At 52.0% G+C, this 13,727-nt stretch overlaps 1 protein-coding gene across 1 annotated transcript in view; it reads right to left on the reverse strand.

Annotated features, from left to right (window-relative positions):
• Nucleotides 1-669: 669 nt before the first annotated feature.
• Nucleotides 670-13,727, reverse strand: part of RET (ret proto-oncogene) — a 53,332-nt gene continuing 40,274 nt past the window's right edge. Inside the window, exons 13-20 of the mRNA XM_043596936.1 lie at nucleotides 12,774-12,881; nucleotides 11,567-11,781; nucleotides 11,362-11,484; nucleotides 9,056-9,126; nucleotides 7,615-7,752; nucleotides 6,409-6,508; nucleotides 4,134-4,281; nucleotides 670-2,790 (exon numbers count right to left, since the gene is read on the reverse strand). Coding sequence (XP_043452871.1) covers nucleotides 2,633-2,790; nucleotides 4,134-4,281; nucleotides 6,409-6,508; nucleotides 7,615-7,752; nucleotides 9,056-9,126; nucleotides 11,362-11,484; nucleotides 11,567-11,781; nucleotides 12,774-12,881 — 1,061 coding nt within the window. The 3' untranslated portion in view covers nucleotides 670-2,632. The remainder of the gene's footprint in view (nucleotides 2,791-4,133; nucleotides 4,282-6,408; nucleotides 6,509-7,614; nucleotides 7,753-9,055; nucleotides 9,127-11,361; nucleotides 11,485-11,566; nucleotides 11,782-12,773; nucleotides 12,882-13,727) is intronic.

Below are 13,727 nucleotides of genomic sequence, written 5' to 3' on the forward strand. Positions count from 1 at the left end.
AGGACACCAAGAGCAGACATGGGTGCCGAGGGTCAGGAGCTACAGCTCCGAGGGCCAGGGACAGCCTGTGTATGCGCACATGTGCACACACACGAGGGAAATGACACAGGCCCTCGCCATCTAGCACACGATACAACCAGAAATCAGATTTATGTTGGTAACAACATGTGATTATCAACTGACCCGCCTGCTCCTTGCCAGGCCTTGGAGGAGGAGCTCAGAGCATGCCTCCACGACCCAACAGGAAGACATAAACAGAAGCACTTAGTGTTTAAAGCTTCATGGTGGTTCAGGACAAATTTTTCCCTCTGACTAATGGACCTTCACTTATGGCTATGCATTTTACATCCTCTCTCCTACAACTGCCCAACTGCAGTTTCAAGAAATAAGCCACAGAAAAACTGCCAGAAAGCCACAAATACCTGAACTAGACTGGCTGCTACTCTATTTTAGGGAAGGAAACATAAAGGAAGGAATTTCCTGAATGGCAGAGTTAGAGGAGTTTTAACTGTTGCCATAAACGGGCCTCATCACATACATTAATGGGTGAGACAAGTCAATAAATACAACAGATTTCCCTGTAATACTTCAATCCTTATATTGAAACTTCAAAATCAGAAACCTGAGGTTTCCAACTGGGAAGTTAAAAAGAGAAAAGAAGTTTACACATTTTATGACACACAATTTTATTTACATAACTGAAATTATGTTCTTAGTCACCTTGATTACAAAAGCAAATTAACATGGTATGGTTTAATAACCTTTCATAAATAGATTTTACAAACTTTAATAACTGACAGATTGCTACTTACAGCCAGTAATATTTAATACTTAGTAACTCCTGTGTATATGTATATGAAAATTGTCTGATAGGACCAGTAAATATGAATGCTGTTAAAACTCAGGAATAGACAATTAGATTATTGGTCAAGAGTTAATTCCCCATCACTGGGTCAGCCAGTTTGACCTGGAGTTCTCACCCTGCCAAGAACAAACCTACTGTGGCAACTCGCACTTATTGGGAAGGTATTTTTAATTAGGTGAGAGAGTTTCTCCTTACTTTTGCATTGCTAAGACTATCATTAAGCACATCTGAAAACCGAAAGTTTACCACAACTAGATACTTGTAACAGAATTCATCACAGTGCATCTAAAAAACGGCCTAAACTAAAGCCATGTTCCATCTCCAGTAAGTGTTTTTCCAGCGCTCTCTCTGGGTGTGTGTACACACACATACACATACACACACATCACGAGGCTCTGATACATACTCATCCAAGCCTTCTTGGCCACAAAAATGCCCCCATTTCATTGCTTTTGTGAAATGCCTGTAGGATACAGTATTTGGATGAGGCTACTGTCAATCTCTCACAGTGCTTTAAGTCTGAAGACCAGGCAGTGTGTTGGTAACCGACCCTCTCCTGCAAAGTTACAGACAGAAGAGCTGTCGGGGACTTCCCGAAAGCCGCCTCCACAAGATGGGAGGGGCACTGAGTGTCTGTGACCACAAACAAGCAGTGAAGAATGACAAGAAGCTTATGAGTCATGGTCAGAATCTAATAAACAAAACGTCTTGCTATATAGCAGCATTGAGTTACAAACACAGAATGAATGGATACACGTACCTTTTCACACAAGCTCTATGAGAGCCAAAACATTGTCTTTTCCGCATCAGAACTGTGATCAGAAGGGTAGCAATCCTCGGTCACTGTCAACGTTACTTCTAACAGAACTAGCTGAACTGTCCCTTTTAAACTGCGCACTAACCCCACCCACTCCTAATGTGCGAGATGAGGCACCGCTTTCTGGCACTGGACGGATGCGGCACCCTGGGGGCTGGCAGGGTGGGATTCATGGCAGCCGAGTCTCGGCTGTTAGCAATCCCGGGACGGGAGGCCACTCCACTCAGATGCCCTCTTCTTCATTCTGTTCTTGCCAGAAGGTAGTGATAACTCAGTGATGGGAACAACAGTGAAGTGTCCAGTGAGCCCTGTCCTCTCACACCGCCTATCTACATAGCAAATATGGCATCAAATCTATTGTGCTAAATTGAAGAATCCATTTAAATCATGATAAAAATCAAATGTCTTCCTAAGAAAAGGTTACACGATTAAAAAACAAAAACCAAAAACAAACCGCTCCCAGGATCTCAAATGCTGAGCTGAGGCCTGTCCCAAGGTCCCCTTGTCCCCTCCAGCCCTGGCCAAGGGTTCGATACCACGATAGGGCCTTGCTGGGCTTCTTGTTCTGAACAAGGATGTGTCATTTGGGCCAGTTTTTTTTTTTTTTTCCTGCTGCCTTTTTTGGTGTGTGTGCTTCATGTTTAAATCGTGTTGCCTTGTTTGCTGGCAACAAGAAAAATCAAACCGCTCAGGTAGTGAGTGAGGGACCCACACGTCTGAGCACAGGGTGTGGTGGTCACTGATGAACACAGACCAACACAGAGCACTGCCAAGGGCTGGAGAGGAAGGAATACCTAAAGGCTGGACTCAGAACTCTGGTCCAGCACGCTACGTCTGCCAGGAGGGAAAATCACCAGCCAGTGTGAAGTGCACAAAGGAGGGGCCGGCAGACTTTCTGTTCTCGGCATGTTTCTTCCCCTTGTGAGTCCATTACCTTTCACAAAGAAATGTTAACTATCAAATGCGTCCATTAATTGTGCCGCTGAGGGTGAAACCATCCAGTTAGCATATACACTATCATTTGCATATCTTGGACACACAGTGTTAGTGCCATCAGCTCTCGTGAGTGGTACAGGACTCTCTTCAGGCCAGTTCGGGTCTGACATGCCTAAAAATGAAAACAGATCATTTGCTCTGCACTGAAGAACCAAAACTTCATGTGCAGACAGTAAGGCCTTGGCAAAACTCCCTTTGAGGTTCAAACCAAACTTTCTGGTTTTCTGTGCCAATTACATGAATGGTTTCGTGCTCCGGGTTTCCAAAACACTGTCATATTTGGGGGGAAATATCACGTGCTCTCTTGGTAACTGTAACTTAACAGAAACTCCCAATTTTGACTTTTATAAGCTTCGAACTCCCAAATCTGATATAAATATTTGTTGACCTGCTTAAGTCTTTTTCTAAGGCAGCATAAAGCATTGCTGAATTAAAGGGCTCACTGCAGTGGGAAGCTTCTATAAAAAGTTTTCTAATGTAAAGAAGCCTACTCATCTTCCATCCAAACCCACCACGGAGGAGAGAATCTTCCAAATCAAGGGTGTGCACGGGCGAGCCCCACAGCGTCGACAAGACAATGGTGTGTGGCACCAGACCCAAAGCCAGCAAGGAATCAGTGACTCAGGAGGCATGCAAAAGGAACAATCTCGGCTGAAAACTGCTTGACACTCCAAGATTTAAAAGCAATCAATGATCAAGTTAGGAAACAGAAAAAATTTTCAAGTATTTAATCAAAGACAAAAGAAGGAGTTTTGGCAAGAACCGTATTTACTGTCCATTGCAAGACCACAGCACCACAGACTATGTTCTTTCAAAAGCATTTGCTCCAGCTTGTAGCACTGACTTCATAAGTGACAACTGTCATGACGGTGTGTAACGCAAAGGATGTGAAAACAGCAGTCTTCATGTGTCCTCCCTGATGGTGGGCATGTGGGCTGGGCTGAGCTGCCTAGTACGGAGTGGCCTCCCAAGAGCCACCTGCCCACCCAGATGGGTTCTGGGAGTGACCACAGGCTGTGCCCTCAGTGCAGGCGGGGTGGTGCCGGCTCCTCCTGTCTGAATGAAATGCCTCCCCAGATTGGGTAAATTTATCCCAGTAGTTAAATTAGAAGTACTATGACTCGATGCATACCCACCCAGAAATGACTTGTTTATCATTTTCTCAATATCCCCTGAGAATTCTGCCCAGCTCTTTCTTTTCTATTGTCATAAGTTGCTAGGCAGTGTGGTAAGTATACTTATTTTCACATCCTTTAAAAAAAAAAAAACACACACAGTTTCAAAAATGCCTGAATGTAAACGGATGCAAAGTCAGACATTTACAAATAAAAAGGTTCAGAGAGAACTTTGGTTTCATTCAGACCAGAAACACTCTTAAAAAGCATTACAGAGAGTAAGGATAGTGCAGAGAGGAACGATGTTGCTAGAATCTAGTAAATGCATGTGAAATTCTACCATAGAGTTTGTTTTCAATCCACGTGGAGGGGAGGGCTCGAGGGAGGGGAGCATTATTACAGTCCACCAGGGGCGTCTCCTCCTCCGAGAGGCCGTCGTCATAAAGCAGGGAGTCGGATGGGGTGGAGGCAGCCAGGTCCAAGTAGTCCTGGAAGACAGAGATAGTTGGTCATCCCAGCGTGGGTCACTACTGGACATGGCCCCTGCTCCTTTCCTCCCAAAGGCAGACTCACTGGCTGAGTCCCACCTCATGCTGGCCTACTAGCCTCTCCTCACGACCTGAGCCCCTTGCCAGACAGCCAGCACTGAGCCCTCCCAGTCTCTGCTTTGCTGGCATTGCTCCACAGCCCTCATTGCTCCCTCTAGAAAGTCACCTGCCTGGGACAGAAATGTGCTCCTTCATTGCCTAGTCTTACCTCTGCAACATGCGGGAAGGGGGTGGGTTACTACATCCAGCACTGGGGAACCGGCCCATTTTACCAAACCCAAGGATCTGGGAGAGCTCACTGCAGCCCCATTACTCATGTGCGAGTGCCAAGAAGCATCTCTGACCTGCTAACATTTTTCAGCTTTCCTCTGAGGACTCCCATCTAGAACAGAGCATCAGGACTCAGAAATCTGAAGTCATTGACGTGGGTTTTGCATAGGAGGCTGTTCTGGGCTTTAGCTCCCAAGCATGATGATTTCTCAGTGCCTGCCACTTCCACTGCCCTGGTTAAATGTGTAAAGAACAGTTGTAGCATTTTCCTGGATGCTTCTCTAGGAAGGTTGGCTCTCTTGGCATCACCTGTTATTTTTATTTAAGGTAATCCTGCGTTCACAGGATTTGGAGACTTGGCCCAAATGGTACCCTGATGTTAGGTTTTATTACAAGCGGCCTACACCTGGCACATTTGTTTTTGTGTTTGAAGAAATGCCAATTTTTAGTAAATGTGCCAAGGTAAAGATGAAACCCTGAAACCCTGAAGGTAAGATCTGTGTCTGTATCGTTTACTTGTATCCCCAGCATCTGAGACAGAAAATGGTACATAGCAGTTGCTCAATAAATATTAATTGAAACTTGTCGGCTGTCTCGTTTACCTACAGAGTTGTAACCCAGAGGCATATGGGCTGAACTTAGTCTCCCAGATATGATTTATTTGGACCAGACTGAGCTTTTGGAAGTATTTATTTATTTATTTTGAAAGAGAGAGAGAGGGAGAATGCAAAGAGCACAAGCGGGGGAGGGGCAGAGTGTCTGACCCGGGGCTTGATTCTGATTGTGAGATCATGGCCCGAGTCGCAATCAAGAGTTTCAAGCTTAATCAAATGAGCCACCCAGGCGCCCCAGCTGTTGGAAATTTAAATGAGTTACTAACATTAAAAACTGGAAAGCTTCAGGGGTGCCTGGTGGCTGTGGGTTAAGCGTCCAACTTTGGCTCAGGTCTTGATCTCATGGTTTGTGAGTTCAGACCCTGTGTCGGGCTGTGTGCTGACGGCTTGCCTGGAGCCTGCTTCAGATTCTGTGTTTCCCCCTCTCTCTGGGCCCTCCCCTGCTCAAGCTCTGTCTCTCTCTCTCAAAAATAAATAAGCATTAAAAAAAACTGGAAAGCTTTACATAAATATTCTCTTTTTTTTTTAAATTTTTTTTCAACATTTTTTATTTATTTTTGGGACAGAGAGAGACAGAGCATGAACGGGGGAGGGGCAGAGAGAGAGGGAGACACAGAATCGGAAACAGGCTCCAGGCTCTGAGCCATCAGCCCAGAGCCTGATGCGGGGCTCGAACTCACGGACAGCGAGATCGTGCATAAATATTCTTTAAAATTCAGAAGACTAGGCACTCTGGTACTCATATTCCTATAGATTATGTGTGGCTACAACGAGAGGTCCTTTAGAGGGGCTGGCGTGCTCCTGTTGGCCGCAGTCCCCACCACTCTCTAGCCACTTCCAACCCCCTGCCGGGCCCCTCGCAGCTCTACTCTGATGACTTGTTTCTTTACTGAAAATGATGTTGTTTGACTTTGGAATATTTGCTTCCTACACCTGTCTGTGGACAGCTCTAAGCATAAAGGGAAGAATCTTGGTTTCTTTATGATTTGAGAAGGGGCCTGGCTCAAGGAGAAGGGTTCAGGTGCTGGCTGCCTTCAGGGGATGGCACGACCATCTCCCTTTGTACGGCCTTGCTCTGGCCCTGCACTGGGAACTCCACAGAACAGGGGTGAGGCTGGAGTCCCCCCACTGCCATGTTCCGCCTGCAGGTGGGCAACGCCAGGAATTAGCTCCAGGTACTCACTCTGTTCTTAACCATCATCTTTTCCAGGTCTTTGCTGATGTCAGCAAACACTGGCCTCTTGTCTGGTTCCTGCTTCCAACACTGCAGCATGAGACCGTACCTGGCGGGAAGCACAGATGAGCAGTTATGACCCAGCATGAACTGCCCAATCATAGCCGCCATACCCAGCACGGTGCCCTGGGCCCACAGGGCTCTGTTCTCAAACCCCAAAGCTGTTTCTGCATCATTGGACATCCTTCGCTGAGCTGAGCCAAGATCCGAGGGTCGTTAGGGGGTCAGGGTGCCTGGTGCTGTGGTCCAGCATCCTGTGGGTCTCCTTGCCCTTGAAAGAGATTTGTTTTCCCTTCCTTTTCAAAGATGTTGGTAAACAGCTGACAGGATGCCATGCTCACTACGGGGGCTAGTCCTTAAACTCTTATCAAGTATGAACTGGTTATGGAAACAAACAAAAGCTTCTGCCAACCACACCTCTGCCTTGGGCCGTCCTCACTTCCTCATTTCCCTGGGGCCCGGGCTTGGCTGCAGGGCCTCCAGGGCTGCCACGTGGGTGTGCCCTGAGCCGCCCAGGGACGTGGCACCTACTCACCCCTGCACTCCCTCATCTAGCCCTGAGCCAGGCCCGTGGCAGGCACACGACAGGTTTTGTTGAATGAATGGACCGGCCTGTTTCTGCCCATGGTGGTGCCTTTCCCATGTGTTCTCAGCCCGGCCTCTAAGAATCATCTGCTGGAACTACCATGTGGAGACTCCAGCACTCTTGGGCTGTGGGGCAGGCTCTTCCTGCCTGCCACCTGCCGGCCTCTGTGCCTCCATGTGGGCCCTCCCCAGTGTGCACTCCTAGGGTCATTCTGAATTATCTGCCCCTCCCCAGGTGTCCGACAGGGACAGACCTGGGGCTCAAGCTGCTCTCTGGGTCTGAAGCACCCTTTTATCCTTTCCACCACCTCTCCTTGGCCTTACCGCCCCTCATCCATGTAAGCCTCCACCCACAGGAAACCCACTCAGCTCCCAGCAGAGTCAGGGTCCCCAGCACCTGCCATGGTGCCCAGTGCTGGTTCTCAGCCTTCTGCCTTGGTGTGCTCTGCCCTCTTACTGCCTACTCCCTGGTTCACCGTGGGCTCGTGCCCAGGGCTGCTCAGGAACAGCGAGGGAATGAGTGCATTGTCTGTGTCTGAGGGGGGCTGGGCCAAAGCAAAGCCTGCTCACATCTCCTCACTGCAGTTGTCGGGCCTCTCCATCCGGTAGCCTGTCTTCAGGAGGTTGAAAAGCCGCTCCGGAGGGATCCCAGGGTAGGGGTTGCCCCCCAGAGTCACAATCTCCCACAGCAGGACACCAAAGGACCACCTAAGGGGAGTGAGACAACCAGTGGGCGGCTGCACTGGGCCAGCGGCGTCCCCTTCTCAGCAGACCAGACGTCCATCCCCCCAGCTGTTGCTGACCTCATCAGCGCCCCCAGTGCAAAGAGCCAGCCAAGTGCTCACGGATTTCAGCTTGGGCCTGACTGCGTGGATGGATGTGGAATGGAGGTAGGGATGAGCCGGCTGCCTGCCCTGCTCTCACGCCTGCCGTGCACAAGGCCCACCAGGCCGCCGCCACAGCTCGGCCCCCACACCCACAAGGGGTACTTGGCTGGCCCTGTGGAGATGCGCCAAAGCACCAGAGACAGCACGGAGCAGCCGGGCAGGTACACCAACACGTGAGGCGGGGACTGAGGCCACGGGGCTGCCTGTACAATTCCTTCACCTTTTCTGTGGGCTTGGAAACGTAAAATCTTCAAAGAAAAACAGCACTGGCACAGAAAATTATTTAACTGTGAGGGAGAACTTACCGTGAAGTGGGACCAAAATCACATTGTAAAATAGCATCATCACATGAGCCCACTTACAGAGATAAGAGGCATATGCCTGCACACCATGGAAAACACTAGACGGTCTTGTAGGCCAGGACCTTCAGGAGCTACTCAGGGGCCGTGCGACCCAACTGACTTGCAGTGTCTTCATTACCCTTTGCCTTTGCCTTTTCCAACTGTCTACAGTCAGCTTTACGTAATCCGAACACAGCTGCTTAAATCTGTTTAGGAACTGCCTTTTCTCAGCCCACATGATTCAAGAAATGCATGTGCGTTGATGGAAGAACACTCAGAAACAAGTCTGCTGTGTTTTTGAAAACTATCAGGTCTTATGATTTGACCTGTAAGGCCGAGTGTTGGTTCCTTTCTTCAAGCAGATTGGGACACGCCAACCCAGCAACTCACCCAAGGCCACCCTACCTATGGTAGGACTTGTCTGAGCCCAGCCCACGCTCAGGCCCACAGACGGGAACGGTTCAGCTGGGCCTGCGTGGCACTAAGATGCCCAGGGAGGAGAGGGAGGGGCTGGCAAGGAGGATGGTGAGGGAAATTTCCAGTTACCCCTTCACTGTTCTCACGCATTCCACTGTGACTCTCAGAACCACCGCGTGGGCCCCTGCCATTTGCTGAATGAATACAGGAAGGCCCCTCAACTTGGCAGGGGGGTGGTCACTGCAGATGGTTGGTATGAGCCAGTGTTGGGGCCAGTGTTGACCCCCCAGCCAAGCTGCCCAGATGGGCATCGTGGCGCCCTATAAATTGTCACCTTGACCCCAGGAAGGCAACACCCATACTTACACATCACTTTGGGTGGTATAGATATGATCGAAAAGAGACTCAATTGCCATCCATTTGACTGGAATCCGACCCTAAAAAGGGAACGACGGAAAGACATTAACATGGCTCTGACACCCTGGGAACTGGGGGTGGGGAGTGTGGGGCCATGTCCCGTGCATTTCCAGCTCTGGAAGGATGCTGAGGAGCAATGCCCAGAGTGCTCCCAGGCACAGAACTGGCGGCAGAGCCTCAGAGGGGCTGGAACTCTGGTCTCCCAGGCACAGCTGAGATGCTGGAGGGAGTCAGCTGGCCTGCCCACAGCTACACAGGGCGTGCTCGTCATGCATCACATCCCTGCTGAGAAGAAACCCAAGGAATCAAGACCACACCCAAGCCAGGTTTCCCTAGGGCCAGGTCCGGAGGGCTCTGGGGTGCCCTGGGTGGTGATGCCCAATGTGTGGGCCAACAACACCATCCAGCAAGACCTCCTGATTTCTGAGGGTGAATGAGTTCAGGAAACCAACTTCCAGTGTTTCCATCTTGGGGACTTCTGAGGCAAACCAACACACTAAAGGCTTTTCTGAGAAGCCCTGAGAGAAGAAATCTGTTTCCATGTCTTGGGGCTTCTTTTTTCCCTATCATTTTATCCCACAGCCCTGTGCTAACAGGGCTGAGAAACTGCGCCCACTGCAGAGTTGTTGGGGTCAGACCTAACAAATGCTTTCCAGTGCAACTTGAGAAACAAGTTAGTAGGTAAGTCTTAGGACAAGAATCAACCAAAAATGTGGTTGATCGATTTTAATGCAAAATTTACTGCGGTTTCTTTTTCTTGAAAGCATTCTTCACGATTTCCAACCTTCACGAAGTGTGACTTTCTGAGGTGTGAGTGTTCGTAACAACACTGCCTGCTGCCTGTGCTCTCTAGGAGGCCTTGTGCTTGGATGTCTGTACTTCTCTGCTCCCTGACACAGGCCATTTTGGGGGGATCAGTGCATCTATAGAAAGGCTGTGTCCACACCCCTCCATAGGGGAAGCGGCCCCTCTCCACTTCCCCTTCAGCAGTTCTGAGATATGCTGTCACAACAGAAACCCCAGAGGCGCCTGGGGTGCCATTAAGCCCATTAAGTGACCAACTCTTGATGTCAGCTCGGGTCACGATCTCATAGTTTGTGAGTTCAAGCCCCGTGTCGGGCTCTATGCTGACGGCACGGAACCTGTTTGGGATTCTCTCTCTCTTTCTGCCCCTCCCCAGCCCATGATCTCTCTCTCTCTCTCAAAATAAATAAGCTTAAACAACAAAACAGAACCACAGAAACCCCAGAAAAAAATGAGACATCATCCTCACAGTCTGTGGCGACACGGGGCTTCTCCTAATCCCTTAAAACAAACCTGAAGTGTATGTGGTCACTTTCTGTGCTATTTTTTTTTGAGCAGTGTCTGTTCTGAAAGCCGGTAGGCATGGCTCTTGAAAGGCCCCAGGAGTGATCCTGTCTGGTCACCAGGAGGCAACAGGAGAGGGGCTGAGAGGGCAGTGGAACTATGTCCCCCTGCCAGGCTGCCCAGATGGGCATCGTGGTGCCCCATGCATGTAACCTTGACCCCAGGAAGGCAACACCCACACTTATACATCACTTGGAACTGCCACAGGGCCCTGGACAATACAGGGACACAAATTTCCCCAGAAGGGCCCCCAACCACCTATCCCAGTGGTTTGGAGAAAGCGTCTAAGAATCCTACGTTGCGTCTCTGGACTCCCTCTCCAGGGCCTCCCTGTGAGCCTTCCAAAGTCACCCAGCCAGGGGTTCCCAGGACCCTGTTCCAGGGGAACCCCCACCTGTAACGCAGTTCATTCCTTTCTGCCCAGAATGACTGCCACAGTGAGGCTTATTGACTTCAGTCTCCTTTGAGCGAAGAGCTAAGTTACACAGAGGAAACAAGGGACCTTTCATCCTGTAGAAGGGAGGGGAACAACTGCGGAGAAGAGAACTGTCATTTCTGCAGCGCTAACTGACCTTCAAAGGTGATGAAAAGCAAAAGAAGCTGCAGGCCCAGCTTCCCAGGGGTGCTCTGAAAGGGCGGGTGTGGCCCTCAGGAAGAGAAGGAACAGACACAGGGACGAGTCCTGAGCTGGGTCTCTGGGGACCCACGATTAGGGAGGGATTTGAAGATGACAGCTAGAAGTTCATACTCTAAAACGATCTGCTCTCTCCTCCCCAGGTGCTCTAAGGGCTCTGCCCAGGCCCACTGCGGGAGCCCTGCCCCCCCCCCCCCCCACCGCCCTCCAACCCCTCTGGGAGCCCTGGGCCACACCCCTGGGGACCCGGTACCTTGCTCCTCTTCACATAGGAATCCTCTTCATAAACGTCTCGGGACAGGCCAAAATCCGAAATCTTCATCTTCCGCCCCTCAGCTACCAGGACATTTCTGGCTGCCAAGTCCCGATGCACAAGCTGCAAGGAAGACAGCAGCAGGGACGCCTGAAGCCCGGGCCCCAGCGCAAGTGGTGGGGGCCCGGGCTGGCAAGGCACACACCTTCATCTCAGCCAGGTACCGCATCCCCCGAGAGATCTGCCAGGCGAAGGAGATGAGGTCGCCCATGGTCAGGGCCCGCTCCTCGGGGTTGTCCAGGTAGCTGGAGCTGCGGCTGCCTCCGCTGCCCACGTAGCCGGGCCCCGCCTTGCGGCTCTCTCGGAGGAAGCCCCGCAGGGAACCGTACTTGGCATACTCCACAATGAGGAAGAGCGGGCCTGGGGGCAGAGAGGGGGCTGTGAGCTGGCTACCTGCAGAGCCTGGGCCGGGAGGAGGCTGCAGGGCCCCTAGGCAGGCTCTGCCCCCACCAGTAAGTGGGCACAAGGACACAGCCCTCTCTGGCCAGTGGCCTGGGCGCCATGCAGCGCGTATTTCAGTCCCGGCTCACTCTCGCACGGCTTGCTCTCCTCTTTGTGCCGGCCGTGCCAAAGAGGCTCCCTGGGCGGCCGAGCTCAGCCTTCTCCTGGGGTGCCTAAGGCAGGCGGCTGCCTTACTAGTGCTGCCCCGGGAGCCAGCCCCCTGCTGCCAGGACGTCACGTCTTTCTACATCCTCGGCCCCGCTGCAGCACAGGCTGGGGACGGCTGACGGACGCAGAGGATCTGGAGCCTCGTGTGGCACCTGCTCCCTGTTCTCAGCAGCTCGTAGGCTGCAGTCTTGTCCCAAGCCCAGCCTCGAGTCCTGCTGGTGTCCATCAGTGTCCTTGCTGCCCTCTCCCTGGGGCACCCTGCCCTCTCGTTCCCCCAGCACACACACATCTGCGTGTACGAGCACACACAGCGAGAGGCCCTCGAGCAGCACAGACCAGGCCAATCTCCTGTGTCCTTATGTGAGAGATGGTGACGCTGCCTTCACCGTGCAGGGCTGGGCTTGGGGTCACCTGGAGGTCACGACACTCCTAGTCCCCAGTAGGTGCCCAGGACATACCATCTGTTTCTAGGGCTCCCTGCCCTGGAGCTCTGCCTGGAGCAGGGTGCTGACAGACCAGGATGTCACCACAGACCTCTGTGCAGCTGCAGCAGGCCTGGGGGCAGGAGCCTCATGCAAACACCGCTGCAGCAGCCCTTCCTGACCCTCTCACTGACGCGGGAGGATGCAGGCTTCGGGTGGGGCCAGAGCCAGAGAGGACAAGGAAGGGGAAGGAGGAAGAACGAAGCAGCCCAGAGCCCCCAGCCTGCACTGGGCAGCTGCCTGTCCCTTGGCCGGCCTTACCGTCCTGGCTGCAGGCCCCGTACAGCTTGATGACATGTGGGTGGTTGACCTGCTTCAGGAGGTTGAACTCTGACAGCAGGTCCCGCAGCTCACTTGGGGAAGCGTTCTCTGAAATGCACGTAAACAGAGCAGGCTGCAAACCAATCCCTTCTGGAAGCCCCCTCTGTGACCACCCTGGGTCACTGACCCACATCACGGGTCTGCACAGACCCTGGTTATCTCCTTCCCAGACAGCCTACCTAGGTTTAGACAAGGCCCCCAAAGACCCTGCTATTCAGGGCTTCTCTCAGCCTGTAAGAGGGTCAACAGCTGCCTCATCTGCTTCTGGGGAATAACAACCCTAAGGAGCAAACTTCCTTATCGGCAGGCTCTTTCCATGGAAACCCTCCTGGGACCAGGCTGTGTGTGGAAGTGGCTGCATTTCCCTGCAGTTGTCATCTTTCAAGGACAGTGGTGCACAGAGACCGTCCTCATAAATCCCGGGAAGGTGAGACGCGTGTCCCGTGTCCTAAAACACCTGCCGACCAAGCACGCAACAGGAGGGTGAGGCCCTGAAGAAAGCTGAAGACGATGAGGCTTCACAGAGGTGGCCTCTCACCATGCTGAGCACGTGCGTCCTGAGGGTGGGCTGAGCTGGGCTTGGGCTCCCCGCAGGAGGCTAATCTCGAGGGGAGGGATGTGGAGTCAGAAGCTGGGGCTCAACAGGCCTCCTGGGGCAGCTGGGCCACATTGCGTCCTCTGGCTGAACACTGGAAGTGAGAGGGCGGCTGGGAGATAGGGTGTCAGGACCCACATGTGGCGGCCTGGGCTGGTCTCAGTGTGGCCCCTTAGTTCCTGGAGCCTCAGGGGGGCATGGGGAGACCCCAGTCTGAGGGCCTAGGTAAGCATTCAGAAGCACCCACTGGTTCAGGTAATGGTTGTCACAGTGTAGCCCCACCTGCGGCACTAGAATTC

The sequence above is a fragment of the Prionailurus bengalensis genome, chromosome D2, assembly GCF_016509475.1.
Source record: "Prionailurus bengalensis isolate Pbe53 chromosome D2, Fcat_Pben_1.1_paternal_pri, whole genome shotgun sequence".
Taxonomy (NCBI): Eukaryota; Metazoa; Chordata; class Mammalia; order Carnivora; family Felidae; genus Prionailurus; species Prionailurus bengalensis.